This window comes from Dinoponera quadriceps, unplaced genomic scaffold, assembly GCF_001313825.1.
Source record: "Dinoponera quadriceps isolate SergipeBrazil2010 unplaced genomic scaffold, ASM131382v1 scaffold5230, whole genome shotgun sequence".
Classification (NCBI taxonomy): Eukaryota; Metazoa; Arthropoda; class Insecta; order Hymenoptera; family Formicidae; genus Dinoponera; species Dinoponera quadriceps.
The window spans coordinates 248,997-266,481 of record NW_014559346.1 but is presented as its reverse complement, the minus strand read 5'-3'; the positions used below and the strand labels follow the sequence as shown (position 1 = coordinate 266,481).

The 17,485-nt window shown below is 47.4% G+C and overlaps 1 protein-coding gene across 1 annotated transcript in view; it reads right to left on the bottom strand.

Moving 5' to 3' along the window:
- The window catches only part of LOC106750385 (ras guanine nucleotide exchange factor P-like), a 48,581-nt gene extending 37,972 nt beyond the window's left edge, over window positions 1–10,609 (bottom strand). Inside the window, exon 1 of the mRNA XM_014630716.1 lies at window positions 10,195–10,609. Coding sequence (XP_014486202.1) covers window positions 10,195–10,584 — 390 coding nt within the window. The 5' untranslated portion in view covers window positions 10,585–10,609. The remainder of the gene's footprint in view (window positions 1–10,194) is intronic.
- Between the last annotated feature and the right edge of the window lie 6,876 nt (window positions 10,610–17,485).

Genomic DNA, 17,485 nt, shown 5'->3' with positions numbered 1-17,485 from the left:
CCAAGCGCGTTGAAAGTACGATGAAACAAAAAGTCGTCGGCTGCGTTGACCCACGCGAGTCAAATGAGTGACACGGGATAATACACTGAGAAAAAGTTGTCCTCAAATTCAAGAGATGTTTCTTCGGTTCCCGAAAAATATGTTTTTTTATATAGAAAAAATGTTCATTCGACTTGAAGAATTAAATCTTCAAGTAGAGAAAAGGAGATATCAAAGAAAAGAATTTTTTTTTTTTTTTTAATACCAAAGAGATATGCTTATCTGAATTGAAATTCCCCGATAACGAGGGGAGGTGAACACGCGGCCTTTCGATCAGCACTGCGGCGAACTCACGAATTACGCACACCGACGCCGTGCCCGCCGCGTAAATGGAGATATCGGTACACAATAATGTTGCCGGAGTAATTTCCTGTCCGAACTAAAGGCAGAGCTTCATTAGTCGGAAAGCGTCACCGGCTTCTCTCTTTTGTAAAGGTATCCTCCGGAGTGGCGCTCTCTACGCGCCGCTTTTCCGCGCGCGCGCCTTTGTGCTCGTCGTTGAAACGTCGTTGAGGTTGACGTCACCGAAATAAATTTAAAATCGACCTCGATTTGTGGAACGCGTTCTCTCCGATCAGGATATCACAGAAAGAAAGAAAAGCATGGATCTGAGGATCTATGGATGGAGTGTAAAGTGAACTTTTCGGCGAGTGGGTTGGAAGCTAATTTGCGGTAAGGGGAGTGAGAGAGCGCTCTCCTTTTTCATTCGCCGATCGTCTCCTTCTGCAATAAGACGCTGTCGGGCTTTCAACCAATGTAACCGAAGATGTTCAAATTTTTGCGTGGTGTACAGGGTACGTTCCACTTGGAGCTCGCAACGATCGTGGGCATCATTCTATCCTTGTTTCCTCTCGGATGTTAAACAAAGGCAGAACGATGCTCGCAATCGTAGCGAGCGTTAAGCGGAACCTGCTTACAGTCCAGCGAAATAATTTCTCGAAGACTGCTGAAAAGGATCACATTTTGAGTGCTCGACCATCGTACGTCGCTTCATTGCGTTCAGATATTTCACAATTTTTAGATTTTTGACAATTTCGACGACGGAAAAGCACCAAAATAGATCTTCTGTTTAGGACTAAAGGGTATTTCTTTCTCTCTACGGGTTACCGTAATTATATTAAAACACTTCTCTAATTGTAAAGCAAATTTACTACGTTATATTAAATATACGCCGACATTTTATAAAATTAACGACTAGAAGCAATTCACACATTCCGTATTTTAATTCAGAAGTTGGAGGAAATAAAATGTATCTTTCACACTTTCGGAAACTCATCGGGTATGGCGGCGGAAACATCCGACTCCTATTGTGGAAAGAGACAGTACTATACTCCCCCTGCCCTCCTCCCTTCCTTACCGCGGATTTGCCACCAGATCTGCTTTACACTCCATCCATAGATTCTTAGATCCATGAAAAAAAGAGAGAGAGAGAGAAAAGAAAATGAGAGCCGGCGGGCCGATTCTCTTTGAAGGGAATATTAGCGACGACTCGAATCGTTCGCGCGAATCTTAAACAGCGAAAGACTGAATGGCCGGCTGTATGTCGAACGAGTAACGGTCCGACGCGGCTTATATTCCTTTTCCACGTGCCCTCCGACGCGAACGCACCTCCGTCGCGACGCCTGCATTGCGGCGCATCCGCGCTGTCTCGATCGCCGCGGCTCTCAGAGGCCTGTTCTCTCTCTTTTTTTTTTCGGCGAGAAGAAATAACTCGCTCGCGGATTGGACGTAGATCGAGAGACGCGTGTAATCTTGCGGAGAATTTGGTACACATCGAGAGAAGGATTTGGTAAACGAGTGTTAAAATCTGGTGAATATTTGTCGATAAAGCGTTTGATCAACGCAACCGAATGATTTAGTTTCGTATACACACAGAGAAAAAGATTTCATTAGATTTAGCGTAGCTATTTGTTTTGACGAAAATTTGCTTCACGGAAACATGTGCGAAAGTATTATTTGTATTTTTCAGTGCATCCCTTGCGGGATATACGGCAAAAATGCAAGGTTTCTAGAAGTTCTTCTGTTAAGTATAAAAAGTAAATATTTCATACTTCCAACTTTTGAGAGACGGATGAGGGACGGTTTTTCTTGAAAAAAAAAGAGAAAGGAAAAAAATAAAGCCAATTTGGATGTCGCCGAGCAGAGCGCCATTGAAACGAAGCTTGTATATACCGGCGGTAATCGTTGGGCGCGCTCGTACTTTTCACGCTTCGCGACGCGCGTCATATCTGTTTCCTGGCGATCGCGAGTGTGTACATACACGACTGTTAACTACCGAAACGCTAATAACAATAATAATAATAAGCTCAACGATGTGGGGAAACTAGTGGCTGACTTCGCATGGCGAAGCGCGATCGTTAACATTCGGCGTGATATTCGGATCTTCGATGAACCACATGCGCGGATAAAACGTACGTAATAAGTCGATCGGTTTCGGCTCGATCGTGCGACACATTGTGGACGAAGAAGAAACAATGATAAAACTATATTCTATGCTTGCCTCACGATCCTGTAATATATCATCATCGGGAAGCGTGTCATTGAAAAAATTCGTTCGACCGCCGTTCGACTTTGGCCGCGAGTTTGCACATCGATCGTCGATTTTTTTCCCCGAGTAAGACGCGTACGTTTCCAATTGAACTTCATTCATTAAATGAGATATCAAGCGGCCGGAGCGGAAGGCACGAATAAAAAGCAGCGGTGACTTTTCTCCCGTCGAAACTCGTGGAAAAGAAAGTTAATGTGACTATTCTAACGACGGATCTGTAACTGTCGATCTGAACGTGTTATCGTTGCACACGTAAGCGTGTAATTTAACTTTATGGAGCTCTTTTTACGCGTTTCTTGCCTTGCTCGAGGAGGAAGCCCGCTAAAAAAATTATAGTCACTTTCGGCCTCATATTACAACGTTCCTGAATAACAATAAATCACAAGGCGATTGACGATATGCCATATTTTGTCAATAATAACGGTTTTTAATCGAAGTCTAAATGATCCCAGGTGATCGTTTACGTGAAAAAAAAATAAAAATAAGGCGACTACCGGGTCAACCGGGAGAGGGATTTGTGAAACGACGCGCGCGCAGCGTAAAGGCGCATTTGCGCTTTTTTCCTTTTCTTTCTATAGAGGCACGTACAAATCTATTATGCCGATGCGGGCAAACAATAACTCTTCTTCCACTCTCGGCCATTTAATGACCGGCCATCTATTTATCGTGGAGGAAGAGGAAGCGGCTGATGGGTAGATAGGTCGAACGTTTTGTAACTAATTTCGCGAGTAAATTGTCCGTAACATTGGCTCGGTGCACTCGGACTAAACTAACGATGGCTAACCGGGGGCTGGAACTGTGTCGGCGTGCCAACGCGTGAATCCTGTGTACGGAGCGAACGGCGCGATTTCGAGCCGGTGCGCAATTCCGAGCGAGCACGGTGAGATTCCGATGTTACGATGAACAACGTGAAGATTAACTTCGCGGAGTGACGGCGCATGCCGAGATCGAACACTCTCAAAACTCGTGAAAAGAAAAAAAAAGAAAGAAAATGTTGACACCTCGGAAGATTGCCGAGGCGAAAGCGCTGATTGATTCGCCGAAAATTATTCTGATCGAGTAAACATAAAATCAGTAGTTTTCTTTCCCTCCTGACCTGTGTGACCTACTGAAAAATCAGAGTGCGTCTAACAATGTGACCGGGGGGACTGTATATTCGATTTCTTTCGAACTAGTGTTCATTCCATTCATTTGACGAGCAAAAAATGTATCGCCTAAAAATAGCCGATATCACGTGCTTTTGCTTCAACTTAATTGGATGAAGAGAAATCGAACGGTTTGATGCATGAAACTGTCACGCTGATTGACGTGGTAACCGCGAACAAGGAGGAAAATAATTTCGAGAGAGAGAGAAAGAGAGAGATAGCAAATTTTATACTATCGTACGCGGAAGAAATATTGGTTGAATTAATGCGACGATGAGCGTACCGAAGCGTTTCTGTTCCGAAGGAAGCGGAATTTCTGGGTTCTAAAAACCAAGTTTAATTCATTTACAACTTCCGCACGGAGGAAACAAATTTCGCTAGAACAGCATATGTTTGTCAATATAGTGACGGCAAAAAAGTATTTGCGTTTCGACAGCGGAAAGATTCGTTAAGAATATTATTATGCTATTTGCCAGATTTGCTGGACAATTAATACTCTCGACAAATCTTTCCGTTGTCCGAGCACAAATCTTTCGCTGTCTGAACACATTTTTTTCCCGTCGCCATATTGGCCAACATTCGCTGTTAGCCGGCGAAATTTGTTTTCTTCTCCGTGCATGATCCGCGAGCTTACCTCCTGCGTGCTGTCAAGAAGGCATTAAATGCGGGCGTTGATTATCATGTAAACTTATTCCAAAGTTTTCCTGCCTCGACGACAGCGACAATAAAATGTCCGAGCTTTCCTCGTCGATTCTTACGAAAAGTTGTCTTGCGGGCTCCAGTTAGACGAGAGGCGAACGGCAATTTCTACAAAGCCGCCGATTACTATTACCATCACGTGGACGTACGTCGCGGGCGGACGCGAGCTACGACGACGATGGCGACGATTGTGAAGGAAAACGGAGCAACGCGCGAGGCGAGAGAAGAAAATTGCAACCGGCGCATACTTATGGTAATTTACAACGTGCTTGAGCGTAAATAATAGCGGCGCGGTGGCGAGTAACAATATTTGTGGACGGCGACTTAACATGACGCGCGAGAGGGACCGCTGTGTTCGCCTTAGAATCCGGAACGGCAATGAGAAAGATATTTTCCTCGGAGGAGCCGCGGAAAGCGGGCAGAGGAAAGAGTAGAAAGAGAGAGAAAGAGAGAGAGGGGGCTTTCCTTCCAGTGAAAATTCTATTATCGTAAGGAGATTCTTGGTGATGTGACTGGCAAAGTGACTCTGCCAGTCGTACAAGCATGCGACGTAAGTACTGCCACTCGTTCACGATTCGTGAATCACTGAGTAGCGACCGGTAATACGACGCCGACGACGACGACGAGCCGAAGAGCAGCCTCCTCTGAATCGGTCGCATCGGCGAACGGGTCGATTTTAAAGGCCGAGGTGGGTAAACTTTCCGCACACGTATCGATTTGAATATTCCTGTTTTTCATACATACATACACACACACATATATATATATGTATATATGTGTGAAATTCCCAGTCGAAATATGAAAGGGACAATAATCGTTAATCGGCAAAAAAAAAATCTTACTGAAATTCACCCGGCGATTCAGCAAATCGACGTGTGTTCTGTGGTGGTAAAAAAACGGAATTTCTGATACTTATACCGAATGAAGAAAAAGTGGTCAGAATCGACGAAATTTTGCTCGGATGAACAAAATGTTCTCAACAGCGCGATGTTTTAGTTTCACCAAATTATACAGTTGCTATAATGAGTCATCAATCGATTCGAAATTGCAATTATAGTCGGGATATCAATGCAAAATATTGTTTTGCGCTAATAAGCGATTTGCGAGTCATATATGGATAAAATAATGAAGGATATCGTTGTCCCGAGAAGTAATTTACATTCTTCTCTTAGCGCAGAACATTAAGGAGAGCAAACGTATATCTTTTCTCTTTCTCTGATGTTCGTCTCGAAGCGCGCAGCGACAGCTACACAATTAGCATAATTACACAATTAGCATAATTATTCTCATTTAATGTGTAGCACCTATTCCACATATGTGACATCTTGCTTATAATAAAATTGCTTCTGCGAGTCGTGCACGACGTCATCGTTGTCGTGTATCCCAACGTGAATAATCTCTATTCGTGCGGCGTCTTAATTCTTCGTCGCGAAAGAACGAGAAAGCCAGAGTGAAAGAGACGTCATATTTTCAGTTAGGCCGTCATCTCCGCCCGATTCGTTAATCGTTCGTCCCTTCCGCAGCGCGCACACCGGCGAGCGCGATATTTGCAGTAGCGACTGAAATAATCATCGGCGGAACGGGTAATCGGGTACGCGCAACAGTTTTGAAACGGAGGGCGGTGAACCGTGGAAATGGTTCGTCCGGTGGTAGTTGGGATGTCCTTTCTGGCTCGGGGCACAATAATCGTGGATTTCCGTCCGCTTATTATCTTACACGCGTCACAATGCGTTTAGATTGCGTCGGGGTATCGGCTAATTACCGGTCGCGATTTAACCGAGCGCTCCCGCCCTCGGCGATACGTTCGAGAGCGTGAGACCGATGTCTGCGTCGTCGTCGTCATCGTCTGCGTCGTCTATCGCACGTCGTTATCGTCGTCGTCGTCGCTGAAATTGCCACGAACGAAAACACGCGTCGAGGATGTCTGCATCGCGGGATTGCGTACTAATACGCACACGAGAAAGCAAAAGAGTTACGCACGATCGTGTTGTGATCGCACGCAGTGAAAGTGCGCGCGGTTTATCGCCTCGGGCAGAAAAAAAAAGCGACCGTCTACTTTTCGAATCGAACTCCCGATTTTGGGACTCGAAGTGTTCACCGCCGTTTGAAAAAATTAATGGGGTTAGGCAAGTGATTCGGCACTTCGAGGAAAGCGGCTGAGGTAAAATCGCTGATCGAAAATTATTCCAATCGAGTAAACATAAAATCGGTAGCTTTTCTTCTCGCCTTAACCTCCTGTGTCCTATTAAAAAAAAAAAAAAAATCAAAGTGCGCCTAATAATGCGGGACTAATAATGTGGGACTGTTACACGTATTGGCTCTTCCAGCACCTCTCGGTACTTTCTTTCGCGTTACACGATCTCTTTTTACTTCGATTCTTATCAATTGCGTCAGATTGTAAATGCGAGCATCGGGACTGATCGCTCGGGTTTAGAAAGCTTTTGCTCTCGATTTGATCAAAAGGAGAACGCGCGCGCTAAGACGACGACGGCGGTCCGGTCGGTCGCCCTGAGTGCTGCCGGTCTAAGAAATTTTGCACAACGAATTACCTACTACCGCTTCCAACCGGCAACCGGTTTTTTGATACCGTTACCAACTCTCGGATACTGAGTTTTGATATGTAAAATCGCGGCTTATTCGATCGGCTGTATTCTGAGTCGAAATTCAGACGTCACTTTGACGCTTTTAAAGATAATAATTTATGCTCGCTTAAGTGATTTGTAAAAACCTATTCTTCGGTGATACCGGCATTTGTTAGTTCTACAGCGGACGACAAGTGTCATCCGCGTTGCGCTAAAATATACTTTCGCGTGCCAGCGAAATGTTGTTTTCCCCGTGCACTGAGAGACCCATTCGGTCGAATCAACGAAATTCTTACTTGAATATGGGCGAACAAATGTTTTGACTGTAACAACCAAAGTCCGATCGTCTAAACCGAAGGTTTGGTTCTCTGAAAGTTTCAGAGGCTTCAAAGAACCCAAACCTTTGGTACAGAGAACATAAACCTTGGCCTTCGTATAATCAAAAAATGTCTTCGCCCATATCCAAACAAGAATCTGCTTGATTCGACTAAATGAGATTCTTAGTGTGTGTGTGTGTGTGTGTGTGAAAAGCATCGCGAGAATCATCTCCGAGACGATCATTCAAGACGATCATGCCGAGGCGGCGCCCGCGACAAATCCGCCGGAATTCAACGAATCATTAGCGAAGTAGAGGTGTCTTTATGAAAATCCCGAATCCTCTTAACGACAGGCAAAACGGCCTTCGTAATGTGAAAAGTACACGCTCTCATTCGCAACGGGAGAGAGAGAGAGAGAGAAATCGCGCGGACGCACGCACGCAGGCACGCACGCAGGCACGTAGGCACGCATACGCGTGCCATATAGATAACTCACCTTCGTAAGGTAGAGGAGAAGCGTGTGCCAGACGGACGGCGCGGTATCAAAGGATATTTACCCTGTCAACAACGTGCGGCTTTACGCGGAGACGCCGCCACGTCTCTATAAGGGGAGAAGAACACATAGTCACTCACGCATCGAGATAATAGTAATAGGTATTATTACTTTGCTCTATTATTTTACGATCTAGCGCTTTTTTCCCGGGAATTGATACATTATCGTCGGTGCTGCACCGACGAAACGGCGATTGACGAGCGCGATTGGGAAACGAGCGAGCACTCAAGCCGAAACTTTGACCGCTCTTAACCAGCTGATTAGTCGCCTTTTTTTTTTTTAATGTGATCACCCGGAGTCAATTAAACGCCCGACTAAAAACTACAGTACTACTCGTTAAAGAAGTTGAATTCTCTAATTTTACAAATTTTATCTTAATGCTATCTTGGAGTTATAAATGTTCTCCATATTTCGATCGTTAAATTCGCACGAATATTCCAAACCTGTTTTGAAACTGTAAAATGCAAAGACGAGAGACAGAAAGAACTTGAGACACCTCGTGTAGGTCAAAGTAGGAGTAAATTGTATCGTTAGAACCAAATCTACTTTGCTATCTTGGTTCCTTTGCTGCGTTGTGCAATTAAAATTCCGGTCATCTTTCAATTCTAATATCCGAGTTCTTTCATCCAGATTCGTTATCTCGCTCGCAATTTATATCGTCGCGGCGGTCAATATAATTTACATCGACGTGGCGATAAAAAGTCGGAATCCAGGTAAAAACGGCGTGAACGCTTCTCTCCTCGGTTTATCCGGAGTTTTTCGAGCTCAATGGAGGAAAGATTATTAATTAGACATCGGCACTCCGAGTAAATTAGTCACTCACGGGTGTACTTTTTTCTTTTTTTTTATGCTCAGCCACGGATTCTATAATGAATATATCCGGTGAAAAATTGACGGCTATAATATTACACCTCGTTGAAAACCTGTAATCTCACGCGATTACGACAAATCCAAAAAAAAAAAAAACAAGTGGTGTGGCCGGCCAACGACACGTGCTCGGATTCTGATCTGAGACTTCGTTCATCGGAAATCGGCGTGTGTGCATTCGCTATTAAGCGCGGTTTGATTCGTGTTACCGCCTAATTAAGCGAGCCTAATTAAGTGAGCATTTGCATCACCGATGTCGCATACCGAATTAAGTTGTGCTCAATCAGCGGACGAGCTCCCATTAGAAATACGAAAGTCGTCGCACGGACGGGCCATTGTGTAATCCCCGTAACAACAAAAAAAACCGCTGTCTTCGTCCGAGCCGATCGATTTTTCGAAATCGGGCTTCTCTTTCTCGAAACGGAGTTTTCATTTCTCTTGTATTATTCAACACGCAGCGTCGCATACATGTGACGGTGACATTTTTTTTTTAATGTCACGTTATCAAACTAAACCCGTTTCACGCAATTATGTAAAAAAAATATATATAAAAATACGAGGTGGTATGTGAGGAACTTCCTCCCCTCTAAATAAACTCGGAGAGCGAGCGTGTTAATTGTACAAACTGATAAGAAAGATTCACACGTTTATTTAAAGCTTGACTCATGCGCGAGGGTATCCTTACAATTCAGTTATTTCGTATTCTTTATGTTTTATTTTGTACCCTATGTTATCTGAGAAAAACTACTTTTTAAAAGAAGTAAACCGGCCGGATCTACGATCGAGATTATCATCTCCCGCCGCTCTACACAAAATATGAATTTTATCTAATCTATTTATCATTATCTGATCGATAAAAAGAAGGTTCTAGAAGTATTCTTAATTGCGTAATAAAAGAGCAGCAGTTGATTGCAAAGCATCCTACGAGCATAAGTAGCAAAATTAAATCGATCGTACAAAATCGATATTTTTCATCGCCGATCGTTTGGCGGATGATGCTGTTTTTCCTTCCTTTCTTTTTCATTTGCCAACGCCCATCTCTAAATCGCGGACTTAAGAATCTGGGGGACGGGATGTAAGGCGGAGCCGGCGGCCAAACTTCGGATATCCTCCGGTTACAATACGCTTCGCAGAGTCGGAAGAGAACGTCTCGATGGTAGAAAGAGACGAGATTGGCGAAAATGAAAGAAAAAAAGAGGAGAGCGCTCTCACACTTCCCCTTGCCAGGGCGAGTCAGCCAACCCCCTTGGCCGGCGCAAAAGTTCACCCTATACACCGCCCCTAGATTCTCAAATCGGGGTGCTTTGAATCCAATTGAAACTCGCTTTTCCGCGCGACCTTGCACACGACCCAGCTGTAAACAAACACCCCTACGAACGCAACTTTCGGAGCCGGCCCGCCGGAGGAAAGGCAGAGAGACACACATATACTCCTCGGAACTCACCTGCATCTGCAGCCACGAGTAGTCGATGTACGCGGTGGTGGTGGCGGTGACGGCCCCGGCGACGGTGGACGTCGTCGAGGAGATCTGCTGCCAGCCGTCCTGCGCGCTGCATCCGAGGAGGCCGTCGGGCTGGGCCCGGTCGGGCACTATCTGATCCGCGGACGTGTACGGTGGATACGGCGGCTGTATCGTCGGCGTGTGTCCGGCGGACGGCAAACCCTGAAGAGCCGCCGGATGAGGATGCTGCGCTCCCGTGCCGGCACCGGCGGGCAGACAGCACACGCTCGCGTCCATCCGTGGCGGCGGCGGCGGAGAGTCGTAAAAGCGTAGCTGCTCCGGCTCCGGCTCCCGAGTCGTCGTACGGCCGAGGGTTAATCCTCGCGGCACCATCCAACCGGCGAACGCGGCCGCTGAGAACGCCGTGATATATATATATATGTATATATATATATATATATATATGTCTTTCTCTCTCGCGACCGCCGCGAATGTTTACTTTCTCCCTCGGGAGCGATTCGCGCCCGTCGGATTCCAGATACTCTTTCGGAGACCCGCCCGGCTGTTTTACGTTTCCTTCTCCGTGACTACTTCAGACACATCGAAGATGGAAGACTTGGCGCGGCTGGCATCTTCCTCTTCGGCCCGGCTGAGTCTCCCGACATCGATCCGACGACCTGCGATACCCGCCGGCCGCCGCCTCGAGGTCTCTCTCTCTCTCTCTTCTCCGAGACCCCCCGTCCGGGGTGATTTCTCCCTTCAGGGGGCTGCAGGCCTCGAACTGGAGGAGGCAAAAATGGAGGAGTTTGCCGGGGATCGAGGATCTCTCTCGAGGATTTGTCACCACTTTGGACTTGCTCGCGGCAGCTGCGGGACTACAGTCACGTGCGGGGGCGGCAGCGCGTCGACGTCCCGCGCGAATCCAGCGGCTTCCGTGGGAACACGGTCCCGCAGCGACGGACCGCCGAGCGTCACCGCGGACATCGCGGATTCCGCGAGAGCGTTGTTCCTCCTTCGAGCCTCCTTCCCGGAAGTCGTCTCGGGACCTGGTCGTAACAGAGGACGATCCTCCCGCGGCGTCGACGTTCCGACGTCGCGTCGTCAGGAGGCGCTAACGCGAGCGGCACCGGAGAGGGTACCTCGAGTTTCTGTCACGGCGCGTCCTCGACGACGACGTTCCTCGGTTCTTCCCGGCCGCGCGACGCGATCCTCGAGGCACGTCGATCGCGCGCGACACAATCCGACGGCCGCATGTAAGACACCGGAGGGAGGTGAGGGAGCTCCTACGAGGCTAACGAAGCGTTCTCCAGCGGATCGACATCGTGTCCGTCGCTCGCAAGCTCGCGGCTTCTCTCCTTCACGCGCCGCTTTCCCTCCTCTTCTCGCGCAGGCTGCTCACGCCGCCTCGGGAAAGCATTCTCCTCTCCTCGCTGGGCTCCTCGCCGATGATGACACTCGCGGAACAGTCGCGCACTCGCCGCCGCCTCGCCGGCGGCGTCGGCAATAATTCGCGTGCGACGACGACGCGAGAGATACGGAACATCCGATAATGACGATGATGATGATGAACAACAACAACAACAACGCGGCCGAGGAGATGACGCGAATGCAAGCACAAGACCACGAGAGACCTGGGTCGAGGGGAGGAAAATCGTAACGCGTGTGTAACAACGCGCGAGAACGAATCCCGGCCGGTCGGCCGTCGCGAGTAATGACGTTTCTCGTACGGTGACAGCTCGCGCACTCCCGTTAAAACGCGCGTTGACGCGCGCGCGCGCGCGTTCACCGGCGCGCCACGAGGACGAGGGCGGAGAGAGAAATGGTGGGAGTGTGTGTGTGTGTATGTGTGTGTGTGAGGGAGAGAGAGCAGAGCGCGCTCATGGGGCGAGGGTGGTGGAGGTGGTGGTGGTGGTAATCGGCAGTGGTGGTAATGTTGATGATGACGATGGAGGCGGCGGCGGTACCGGCGGAAGAGCGAGGGTGAGGACGGAGGGCCCCCGGTGGCGCGCGCGCGCACTTTCGGACTGTCGCGCTCTCGTGTCGTACGGGCCGGCGGTTGCGTGCGCGCATGCGTGAACGCGTGTCGTCAAGGCAACGGTTCCAGAGTAACTGCTTGGCGAACGTAGCCCTCCGCGGCGAACGTGAATCTTCTCCTCCCCCCCTTCCCGCAGTCTATCTGTCTCTCTTTCTCTCTACCCGACGACCTCTCTCTCTCTCTCTCTCTGTCTCTCTCTCCTCTGGAGAGACTCTCCTTCTCGCTCGTTCACCCGCGGTGCTCGCGCGCCTGGCTCACGCCCCGGGCGCGACCGATTCAAGCGGTCTAGGCGGCCATCGAGCGCACGCCCCCGTCCCGACACCGAGACAGCGTCACTCTCTCTCTCTCTCTTTTTCTCTCTCTTCTGCGCGCCGATCTCTCTCTCTCTCTATCTCTCTCTCTTTGATTCGCGCCGAGTATATATATATATATATATATAATATATAATATATCTATATATATAATATATACATATATGCATATATATATATATATATATATATATATATATGCATATATGTATATATTATATATATATATATACATATATATATATATATACGCTTTTCCCCTTCTCCCCATAAATGTCCTCCCCCTACTCACTTACCTCCGGTCTCCTCCGATTCCGTCTCGATCGAGCGCGTCCCGCGAATCGTCCCGTCCTTTTCCCGCCGCGCAAACATAGCGAGCGAGGAGGCAGCGCGTCGACGCCCGCGTCTCGAAAGTGCGATTATCGACGTGAGCTATCGAGGGGACTCCTACCTTCTCCTCCTCTCCGACTTTGGCACACTTCTCTCCGACCGCTTCTTCTCTCTCTCTCTCTCTCTCCGTATTCGCGTTCGCAGACCCGCCGTCTCTCACGTCGTCGTCGTTACTTTCTTCTGCTATCGCGCGCGACGGCGAATCATCCCCTCGCGTGTCAGCTGCACCGCGAAGACGCGACCGTCGCGCGTTCATTCCGTCGAACAAAACAATTTCCTCGTTGTTGTTCGATTCGCTTTAATGTTCGCGACAGCAACAACCAGTTTTGTTTTCCATGGCGATTATCGCGGAACGCGAAAAACGCCGCGAGTCCGCGCGTCGTTCTGACGTCAGTCGCGAGACGATCTCACCTTCCTTCTCCGCGCGGGAGGCTCTCGGTCGCTCTTCAAAGTTAAGGTGATTAATTTCACGATGTCGGTCGATGGGGAACTACGGGAGCAAAATGTAAGATGTCCGGTCACGTAACTTTCTCCGCGAAAGATTAAACGAACGAATCAACTGGATTCGTGATAACGAATCCCTCTCTCTCTCTCTCTCTCTCCAACAGCGCGAAACGAAAATGATATATACACGAGAAAGGCTTATTATCAATAGAATCGGTAAGCGGCGCTATAATTGAAGTATTTCTGCGTCATTGAAGTAAATCTTAAACTCGTCTTAAAGACATCTGATAGGCATCTTACTTAAAGACGACTTTAAGATGTCTTAAAGACGTCTTAAAGTCGTCTTATATCCCAGTTTTAGGTCTTAGGTGTTGTCTGAGCCTTTATCTACAATCTTGCTTTAAGACATAAGCAAATTAACCAACCACGATCAATTATTTTTCTAATAAACGACCGTGGTCGATCAATTTGTTTACTATGATCGCCTCGAAAAAAATTAGAATCAGAGAAACTAATTTTTTGTAGTAATGTTACTAAAATGTTAGAGAATTATAACAAACTTACGTGTATATTGTGCTGCTACCGCTTTTTCGTTAGAACAACAAGAACAACATTGATGACGCCGAAAATAACTATAATTTTTAAAAGTAACATTAATACCTCCCTCTCTCTCTCTCTCTCTCTCTCTCTCAATTTTTGATAAGATCATTTTACTTTCAATGTACTCTGCACAATCGTTGATCTTTTCATTAAAAAATGCGCCTTATAAATCTAAACGACAGCGAAGAGGAAAAAAGAAAGAAAGAGACGGGAAGAGGCTTTGAGGGATTGGGAGTTAAAAAGAACGATGCATTAATTAGCCGTAAGTCTCTCTCTCTCTCTCTCTCTCTCGCTTGTTCGGCATCCAGAATGCGACGCTTCTCACGCGCGATATTCGTGTCGTATACACAGTGAGGCGGACGTATGCATCTCCTCACACATCGCTCTCTCTCCTTCCCACTCCTTTTCGCCCCTTCCCCCCTCCCCCTCCACCGCTACACTCGTTCGCGACGAGGCACAGAAAGGTGTTCCCTTTCTCTTTAGATTGTGAAACGATTTTCTATCGCGGCGCTTTAGCTCGGCCGCGCGCGCAGATTTATTATATATGCAATGGGTTACGCAAATTACGACAAAGTGCAAATATTTCACATGACCTGCACCTGCGTGGCTCCCCCTTTCTTACACGTGATCGTTTAACTAAGCACGTGAATCGTGATGCGTGCTGACTGAGACGTGCATCTGTGTAAATTATGTGTATGTGTGTGTGTAAATATATCAAGTCTTGCGGGAAGTTTCTTGTCGTTTCTTTGTGTGTAGATGAAGGAAAACGCGATAGTTTGATCGCGCAATCATCATTATTACTCATCAAAGTGGGCTCTGTTACGTGCGACGACCGTTTTGCCACGCGTGAACAATGAGATCACATAGATGCCTTTCCTGCAAAACTGTGATGACTTATAACAGCCGCAAGATATATAGATAGTGCGGATAGTCTCCCAGAGAGAGACTTTCGGTTATCAACGCTCTGCTGCTGTCGCATGCAGGTGTTCGCTATATTACGGAATACGATAATAATCCGTCGAGGTGATGTCAGGGGAATACGCTGGGTGAGGTCAACTCTAGTAGCATATTTCATTGGCGTTACATTGGCTCAAAGTTGAAGTGTCCTACTAGACGAAACTTCCCAGACTGGAAGTGGGCTTTGTGATTGCTTAACGCATCCATACCTGACGTGTTAAGTATCGTCTTTTCCATCATTTTTCTGCCGAGTTTAAACTCGTAAACAGTAATGCACATCGAATTTTCACTTCATCAGACCACCATGTTCGACACCCTTTATTGCCTGACTTATCCGCCCATTATGTGGTTTGTTACGTCTGCGGTGAAGCACAAGGGATTGCTTAGGAAAAAAAATGATTATATATAATTATATCAAATTATATATGAAGTAGCCCATATATGTAGTTACATATATGACCATATATATCTATACGAAAAAAATGACGTTATGTCATTCAATGAAACGTCGATATCGTGTGCTATCAGAAGCACGAATTTACTTCGATTGTATTTGCATGTATAATTTGTAAACAATATAAACAATTTGTAAACAATGGTATTTTTTTCGTTGTGGACACGTATGATTATACATAGTCATATATGAACGAATTTCATATATGATCTTTTTTCCTGGGATATATATAAAAAATTTGTTCGAAACTGCAACGAGCTTTCTGGATTGACCAATTTCTTACGTAACATACGTAACACCACGTGAATTGCATTTTTCGCGGCGTCAGGAGACGTTTCTTAAGAAAGAAGTTGCCAGATCGCCGCCGCCGCCGCGCGAACGAAGAGATAAGAAGTGCGCGATTTACGAGTTTCGGTAATCTCGTTTTCTCGCAAACCTAATCCTACATCTGGGCGGTAGGTGCGTGTTCGCATAAAGTTGACCGGTCATATTCGAATGCATCATGGCGGAATAATCGGCTATGGTTGGTTAATTTCTCATTCTTACCTCTCATAAACATATTCCTCTACCGCCCATTGCAGACCGTCTATTTTAATCGTCTCGTCGCGCAACGCGCTTCCATGAGCCGCCGCTACATAACTACGAATGTAATAATAATAATTAGTAGTGATAATAATAATAACAATAAAAATAATACCGCGTATCGGCAGGCGGTTCTAATCACGAGCACACATCGCGACACGACGTAACATAGAAGCAACGCAACAACCGCCGTCGCGGAAATTGCGCGACGAAACCCGCAGGTCCGTTTTATCCTTTCCTCCCGCAATCCTCGCGATCCTCTCAGGTCAATCAGCGCGAGTGACCGCCGCTCGCAAAAGCGGCAAAGCAAATATGGCGGCGGTGGCATACCGAAGGCGCGCGCAAATGCGAGATATACATGATGAAAACTGAATACACGAGCGAATACTTACGAACGGGGAAAACTGGGAGTTCGCGTGACGGCACGTGGCAGCGGCGCGTATGTCACGGCGATACATTGTCAAGTTTAGAGTTGAAAGCGGCGCGTTGGCAATGCGCGCGCGCGCGCGCGAACGAACGAGCGAGAGAGCTAGCGAGAGAGAAAGAGAACGTTGGAACGAGCTTTAGCGTGCGCGCGCAATCAACGACCGCGGCTGGCTGGTTGAATATAGCACGCGAGAGGGGTGCACCACGCGCGCGCTGCGCCTCCCCACTCCGCCCGCGGGAACGACGCGACTTATGAATGGGAGTAGTACTCGCCCATTGGTCGCGGCCGACAGCCAATCGCGGCTGGCTGGCGCGCGCGAGCGAAGCGGCGAGCGTGCGTACCTCGTGCGCGCGCGCGATATATTCTCTTCGAGTCGAAGACGCGAAAAGATCGAAAACAAGATATCGTATCGAAGCGTGAATCCACGCAAGCAGGTTCCTATTATATATATACATACACCGTCCGTGCGCGCGCGCGGCCGAAGATCGTGAAATCATCGATCCGGGGCCGGGGAGGGGGGTATGTATCCTGGAAAAAAATTATCGATCGTGTGAAAAACTCGTTTCAGCCGTAATTCATAAATTCCCCCTCCCACCCCACTTCCGACGACCTTTACACGCCTGGGAAACGTTGAGGAGCGTTGGTTATACTGTTATTACCGCTATTATTATCGATTTGTCAATCTTACGTAACAATTACTTGTACGTCTTGAGAGCTGTCGGCATGTATATATATATTTTAATCGCGCGCGCTGCGGCGCAAGTATGACTCTCGCGCGAATCGATGGAGGGAGGGGGAGAGAGGAAGAGAGAGAGAGAGAGAGAGAGAGAGAGAGAGAGAGAGAGAGAGAGAGAGTAATTGCGGATAAACGACAGTGTTAAAGACGAAAATATCGATTCCATCTTTGTGGGAATCATTTGGGATCGCGATGCAACGCGAAGCGAGACGGCTGAATATTCGTCAACGTCGAACGGAATGCCGACGAAGCGGCGAAGAGACGAAAAGGTAATCGCTCTGCCGAGACGCGAGAGAAACGAGTAAGGACTCGCTGGCCGCAATGTAAATCGGCGGCACAGACAGAGCGAGGAAGGAGG